General features: G+C 36.9%; 1 protein-coding gene across 2 annotated transcripts; it reads left to right on the top strand.

Moving 5' to 3' along the window:
* Positions 1-822: 822 nt before the first annotated feature.
* Positions 823-7,929, top strand: LOC144345219 (5-hydroxytryptamine receptor 1D-like). Of its 2 annotated transcripts, none has more exons than XM_078006781.2 (2): positions 823-1,053; positions 5,603-7,929. In XM_078006781.2, the coding sequence occupies exon 2, from the start codon at positions 6,177-6,179 to the stop codon at positions 7,245-7,247; it is 1,071 nt and encodes a 356-aa protein (XP_077862907.1). In that variant the 5' UTR covers positions 823-1,053; positions 5,603-6,176; the 3' UTR covers positions 7,248-7,929. The 2 variants fall into 2 exon arrangements, with proteins under 2 accessions (XP_077862907.1, XP_085360627.1); XM_085504501.1 differs by lacking the exon at positions 823-1,053 and adding an exon at positions 5,447-5,482.
* The last annotated feature ends 297 nt before the right edge of the window (positions 7,930-8,226 follow it).

Genomic DNA, 8,226 nt, shown 5'->3' with positions numbered 1-8,226 from the left:
TAAACCTAACAGTTATTTCACCCTCTCACTATCATGTTTAATCATGTACGCATACAGAATACCGATTAATGTTACGCTGTAGACCGTCTACAGGTAACCATATACAAGACACTAATCTGAATAAAGTGCTATGACTTAGAGTCAGCGGTATTCCCCCAGAGAGTTCAACTATTTATTTTCAAAACGAGCTTTGAAAATTGTAATTATTTATTTTATTTTATTCATTGTATTTTTCAAATTGATGTTTTTATCTGAATTTAGAGATGAAAATAATTTCTTTCCCAATCCTGAAGAAATTATGAACCATCGTAATGGAATGTGAGTAGTTTAAAGATTTCTTAGAATAACGTCTAAGGCGTGGGCTCCTAATTTCACCGTTTATCGCATGCACGAGCTTAGCTTTAGTGCCCCACAAGGAAGAATTACATGGAGAAGTCGGGTAATAATACCCCGCAGGTTCTTTAGATATCATGGAATAACTCATCGATTCGCAGGGAGATCGCCTCAAACATATATATGAAGCACTGCGCTTCTATCTACAAAGTCGGTTCCGACTGAGATGTAGAATGTATCATAAATAAACCAGAACCATTCATAAACGAATACCAGTGACAATTTATCATATTGAGGTCACCAAAGCAAAACAACGTAGCCAAAGGGTAACGCGCCTTGACATATGGCAACACCCCTGTGAACACATAGCGACACTCCTGTAAACAGATGGTTTGATCCTAATCCAAACTTGTGTTAATTAACGTCATAGCTCTGTTAGGTATATATACACATACATAGTGAATACCGACTTCTTTTTTGCCACATCTGGTTAGGTCGGACGCGATATATGTTTTTATTAACGTTCGGATTTGCTTGATGTGGCGATAAAGTTGGGGATAGGGCGGTATTGCAATTTATCGTATGATTCATACTGTAACAATGACATGCACTGCTGTTTACTGATCTGTGTTTTAAACATCGTTTGATTCTCAGTTGGATCGCATTGTCTAAGATGACGAACGAATCAAAGACGTGATGGTTAAGACGTCTGATTTACAGGTGAGTGAACACTTGCATACAACATACTTTGCCGGCAACACATTCTACCGGTTAAAAAATGCTTTCACTGAAAAGCTGATGACTAGAAGAAAATAGAAAATAATTACCTAGAAGCAGTCGATGTTAGGGAGTTAGTTGAGTAGTTAGTTAGTTTGATAAAGACGACAACCTCGTACAAAAGTGCATCATTAATTGTATTAACAGCGGGATACCTCGATAACAAGACCCAAGGCCCGGGATTAATTATACTGCTTCTATCGTTAATATGTCCATCCTTATTATTTGTTTCACTGTTGAGCAAATGAATATACTTGCAAAGCAGGTTCTAGACGTCACTACAATGTGAGCCCCTATCCGTAGCCACTCCAACTATTTTCATATTGTATAATTAGAATTCATATTTTTATAACACACAGCCACGGAAACGGCGGTTGCTAGATGAAGTAATTTGATATTCTGAATATAATTAGAGGAATGGTTATTAGAATCCCGGAGCAATAAGTGAATCCGATTAAAAAGTGGCAACATTTCTAAATGTTAATTCGTAATGGAGGGCCAGGTGATGTAATATATTGCAATCGACACTGATACCAGGAAAAAAGGGTCCCGGGGAATGTATATTCATTGGTAGCATACGTATCTGCTTTCGCCGAGAATCAAACACAAATTATATACGTGGTTCAAGTTCGTGTTTATCATTACTATGTACCAGCGGTGCTTTCCCAACTGTTTTATTTAATTAGTATTTGTCATTTAATCTAACGTTGCAAACAAACAAATGAATATATAAAAAAGTCTGCTATTTGAAATATGTATGTTGGAATCTGGATCAGTATCACCTTGCGTGTTGATAACCGGAGAAGCAGGAGTCACGTTATTTTGTCACTTCTATTACTGTTACGCAAACAGCGTATCGAGGAGTACCGACGAACTTAAGATATATGCTTTGCTTGTATGCACATGAGTTATATTCATGGAGTCACGGTCGTAATATCGGTAAACATGTTTGCTTCGCGACGGTATCGTTAATTAAGACTCGCGTGCTTGTTGCATGGCGGTAATTCATTCTCGAGGCACATATTTTGAATAATGTAAATTGATATAAATACACAAATATAAACAGATTATGTTAATTGAGATGGAAGAGTAATTCCTAGTCTCTGATTCGTATGAAATTACCACATTTTGTAAATACTCACACAAAGCATTCATAGCTGTTATTGTATTTAACAAATACACTAGTTTCGCATGACCTAATCGAGTACCACCGCAATCTGATTAAAATAATACCCTAGTTTTTTAAATATGTATGTAATTATATATTTTTCATTTAGTTTTTATTTTATTTCATTTATTGTTTTCTGACAGTTTATTACAAGTTGTGTTAATCGTGAAGGAGTACAAGTTCAAATAATAAAAAAACACGATGACGCAAAAATAATACGAACATACAAAATATTAGAAAATATAGTTCAAATAAAATAAAATATATTAACTTAAATAAAATGCACGCCGTACGATACAGATTTTAATCAATTTGGTCCCACCCAAACTAAATGGTGTCATTTGTAATGTGTATCTAAGAAGTATGTGTTAAATATCTAAATATTGTAACAAACACTGACGTAATTACTGCCCTGGTCATGGTATATCATGAGTTGCGGCCCGCCTTAGCTGGCAGTTATTGACTACAGCTACTGGGAAGCCGAATGGGGAGAGGGGGTGGCTGTGGTAATTCCTGACATAAGATTTTTATTATACCCAATAACAACAGCGAGAGAGCTATTAGGTTATATCACTAAAATCTCATCGTAATAGGGATGTAATAGCGAACAACTACTGACCAAGACTTCCGGCGATACACGATCTGCTGTACTTCCTTTGTGTTAGTCCCGGGACTGCGTAGCCCATACAAACTGCCTTTATCACTGAGAACTATACAAATCGATACTGTACACTACGGTCAATACTGGTTTAAAGTCACAAAAACCCGTGATATGGCGGTAAAACCATAGCCTTCCATGATAAAATGTACTTACACTTGTGTGAATAATTCATGTGACTTCATCTATAAACAAAATAACGGTTTTTTTTGGAAACTGATAATCCAGCAGTAAGAGTGGATACAAAATTTAAATATTATTAATTCAACAACCTTTGACATATTTTCGCTTGTGTACCAACAAATAAACATACGGCAAGAGTTTAGTATATTGATCATCTGAGGTCAGTCAAGTGACTTACAGATTTTCATATCGGATACACCATTAAAGTCATCCGTTCGGTTTAAACATGTATAGTGTTAATCCAAAAAGTCGGGTAAACACAAGTTCAAATAAACAAAATCATTGCGTGCTTAAAGGGTGTCGAATTATTAAGTTTGGAAGTTAAAAAAAATACATGCTGCTATGATAAATACAGTGCTAATAGTAGAATAACTTGTTTACACGTTCTATAATGAAAAAGTACTCATTTTACCCTAACCATTCCCTCATACTGGTATGGCGTATTTCACTGAGGCCAATCTTTAACACTTCCCTATACACCGAATGCCTGCAGCATTTTAAACCAGCATTAATTTCACTTAGGCATTTTTCTGTCAGTAACTTCTAGAAGTTCAGATTACGAACTTTTTTGTCAGTATATATGGAATTGAGATTCACAGTGTCATAATTTCAAGGTATATATGGCTTAACAAAAGTTTCGTGATTGACTTTGACATTAAAAAAAATACCAAGTTCCCAAATTTAAAGGTGACGAATACAAAAAAAAAACTTGTGTGCCAATTCTATTGATAATTTATAATAATATATTCCTTTACACAAGCATTCTGAATACCACCACAATTTTAATGTGTGCAAATGCACACACATAAATATACATGTTAATATTGGTTGAAAATGCTGATAATTTATAATATATGCAGTAATGTAAAAAAGTTAAACTCCCATGGTTCATTTTAAGTTGATGTCGAAATACATATATACCAAATTTTAAAAGTAATATTAATCTGTAGATTCGAAAAATTACTTGTTTAATTATGTACTGTTATTATTGCTCACCACAAAACGTTCCCGCACACAGCCAAACCCATCTCAAGGTCACACAAGACGATACTGGTCATGCCTGTAACTAGATTGTACTCATGTAACACGGCAATACCGACACAGGGGCAATAAAATCTGCAATATCAATTTCGGATTAATATTTATCGACGGTCATGTGATCATCCATTGACCAATTAAATCAACTGAGCTATTTACGACTGATGTAATGTTAAATATCATATATATTATGGTCTAGAAAACGCGTTACCATTTTCAGATCCCCAAATTTGAAAAAAATCTAGTCTTCGTCTCCCTTAAAATATGTTTGAATACCAATCATTTAATTGAGCAAATTTGTTTTTGACATAACTTCACGGAAATCGTTTATGACGTTTATGCGTTAGAATATAAATTACAAATATGACGAGGTTATAATATCACTAAAATAAAATATGAAAGGTCACATAGTTGTGGCGCCATCTGTCGACGACAAACACACTTGCAACGTATAATGGAATAGACATTTTCCATTGTATGTGTGCCATGTGTTCCTTCCCATCCACTGCGTTACAGTAGTGCTATATTGATGTCAGGAAAACCGAACGTTTAACAGGTAACACTGCTGAGCTCAACATACCGCCAAGAAAACTGTAACAATAACCCATTCTCGTTCAAAAGCCTACGTTTCCACCAATTTTCTCCTATGTTAGTGTCACACATGCTATTTTGGCTCAGTATTGTATACATTAAAACAATATGAGAAACAGGACGTAGCTGTGCCTTTAACCGTTTTACCATGTGATTATATGATAACCAATCAACTTTTATATACTTTAGTTTGTGGGATCACTGCCTGCCTATGTAACTAGTCTACATTACGTCAGAAAACAAAGCGTAGAGTCAAGGATCTTTTATTTTGTGACGCAAACAACGGAAATCACATTCTCTTCACTGTCCCTTATATTCATTAATTTGTCGAGTAATTGTTTCGCGGACAGATTGTTTATTTGGGGACTTTGTAGGAAGCGGTAGTTTACGTTTATGGTATAAACATATGACCGAGTGTGTGACGTTTCCGCAGAAGCAAGTATTGGCACGATTGGTTTCTCAGGAAAATAAAAAAAAATGTGAAGGGCAGAGGGGAGTGGTTGCTATGGCGATCTCTTGTTACCGGGCAACTAGACAAAACGAATGAATCACTTCGCTCAGTTGGGCACGAGTGTATGTAGAATAACAAATGAATTCTGGGAAAACCATAGAATTGTTATAAGGCTTGTTTTGTTGATGCTACTTATTAAGCATCTTATCATCTAGTGTTCTACACCCGCCGAACTTACTGCCATCAAATGGATGTAAACACCTCTGGAAATTCACCGAGCTGGGTTGGTATTACACATTCCCAGATCAGCATGTCGGGGTCATATCCAATTCCATTCAACGAATTATTACACTCAAATCTAATCAAGTATACTAAACAACTCGTTTTCATTTTTTTTTCACAGTGCGATTGAGAGTAGAAGAAACGGTATTGAAGTCTAAACAATACCGTGACCCAGCCTTGATCTTTTAGCTACCGCAGCGGTTAAGTATCGTGGCAATTCGTTGTCAGGAAGGAGCAGTAGTGGATACCAGGCGTATACCTCACTGGAAATTGTTACATTAGGCGATCAATGAGTGGTGATTGTTCGCTGACGACGTTCTGACACTAATAATTCACGCCGAGTGACACCTGGATAGCTTCATATGTGTAGATGTAGGCTAACTTAGCAACTAACACTTGCGGATAATTACTCCAGGGACAGATATGTTACAGACACTCACCAATGACGAAGATGTTTTTGTGTACAGTCACGCACACCGAGTAAGATAACCGTTCTAAGTATGATTCGCGAAAAGATGAACCTCCTCATCGGATGTACATGATCTGCAGGGAATACGAAGAGTTACTTCAGTATAAAATAACCGATTTCCACTGGTAAAACAATCATCGCATGGAATTCTCAATTTATTAACTGCTGTGATTAATGTTATCTAGTATTTCGACGATATCGCACTAGAAGTGGGGCAGCAGCCAAAATGGACCGATCAAGCACTAATGCCACTGGGAACAGTACTGTAGCTCAGGCAGACGTCGTATTGACCATGACTTTCGCTACTGCGGTGGTTTTAATTATCGTTCTTACAACCATTCTTCTAGTTGGAATTGTTGGTAATATTTTAGTTTGTGTGGCCGTATTTAAAACACGAATTTTACGAGTTGTCGGAAATTACTACATAGTGTCGCTTGCAGTGTCCGACTTGTTGTTGTGTCTACTGGTTCTTCCCTTCGCCACGTCCCTCGAAGTCAGCGGAGGTACCTGGTTTTTTGGTGATATTATTTGCGGCATTTGGGTTTCAATTGATGTATTTTTCTGCACTGCGTCAATTTTGAATCTTTGTGCCATATCTGTCGATCGATTCCGTGCTGTTACTTCGCCTCTAAGGTACTCAATTCAGCGCACGTCATGCAGAGCAATCGTCAATATCGCCATACTCTGGTCGGTATCTGCCATACTGTCATTTCCGGCCGCCATCGCATTGAAGGCAAACAACAAACTGCCGACTCGTGGATGCGTATTGTCTGATGATATCTACTACTTAACGGTTTCCTCCTGCGTTTCCTTTTATTTCCCCTGTTTTGTCATGATTATTCTCTATTGGCGCATCTTCCGTACCGCGCAACTGAGAGCGAGAAATGTTGTTGCCCCTACAGTTGCTGTCATCAACCTACAACCGAACGCCGCGACAGGAGGAAGCGCTGATTCGGAGGAAGACGTTTTGCATCGCCACGACAACGTCAAAGACGCCAGACAGAGCGACCGAAATAAGATCTCAATCGCAAAAGAAAGAAAAGCCGCCAGAACTCTCGCGATCGTCATGGGGGTTTTCATCCTCTGCTGGCTGCCATTTTTCACCGTGAATATCACGATTGGTTTGTGTAGCACATGTGTAATGCCGGACCAGTTATTTTCGTTCGTTACCTGGCTGGGGTGGTGTAATTCAGCTTGCAATCCGATAATATACACAGTGTTCAACAAAGAGTTCAGGAACGCATTTAAACGGATTTTAATTTGCGGACGAGGAGGCTCACAATTCAGACAAATGTAATTTATATCAACCCTCGAAATGTGTGAAACCATTACAACTATTTTAATGACACCTTACAAAAAATTATAGTTTCTATATTACAACCATTTTCATAATACCAATACCATTTAGAAAAAAACCAAAAAAAATTGAAAAACCTTACTTCAAAATGTTTGAATATGTTGTGAGAACATACTTGTTGTCGATTAAATATATTATAGTCGACCATACAGTAATGATTATGTGGTATGACATACAAATACGTGGGACAAATTACTGTCTACATCAAAATATTTTGTATATTTGCACGTGCTGCATCTTTTGACCCGTTCCATTAAATCATAGTGACTTGTGTGACCGCAGATATAATACACCCACCATTGTATATTCAGTATCTGTTAACCTCTATCTGGGTGTAATTAAAACTATGTAATCACATCGTCTCAATTACTGTTACGTTTTGATCCACAAACAATTTAATTAAGTATTGCTTATTGTATTGCATATATGTTGGATTTCATTTAATGCTTGCTGTTTCCAAAGCAGAAGACTGCGTTTAAACCAATGTATGCCTGATATATTGTGAATACAATATTAGAGTTAGGTATTTGGCTTGATTGGCACAAATTAGTAAACATCTCGACACTGGAGACAGAGGGCAATTAAATTAATAAACAAATCGCTGTTTTATTGATGCCAATAATGTGTTTGTTAAGTGTCATCTCTATCACATACTGTCAACTGCCATGCCTTGTTGACCTAGATTCGTCGATGCATTATGACGATTGTCAACACACACTGCGTGGTACATGTAGCGAGTGTGGAGCCAAACACGAGCCTGTATGTACAATTATACATATCACAAACGACAGGCGACACGTTTATTTATCATGCGAACAACATTGAAATTGGATTTATCCAACAAATAATATTACATACCTAATTTGTGTAACATTCAAAATTATAATTAATTACATTATTTTTCCTGAAATGTATTATT

The sequence above is a fragment of the Saccoglossus kowalevskii genome, chromosome 10 (genome assembly GCF_978046115.1).
Source record: "Saccoglossus kowalevskii chromosome 10, keSacKowa6.1, whole genome shotgun sequence".
Taxonomy (NCBI): Eukaryota; Metazoa; Hemichordata; class Enteropneusta; family Harrimaniidae; genus Saccoglossus; species Saccoglossus kowalevskii.
The sequence above is the reverse complement of the archived record's forward strand: the minus strand, read 5'-3'. Positions and strand labels throughout refer to the sequence as shown.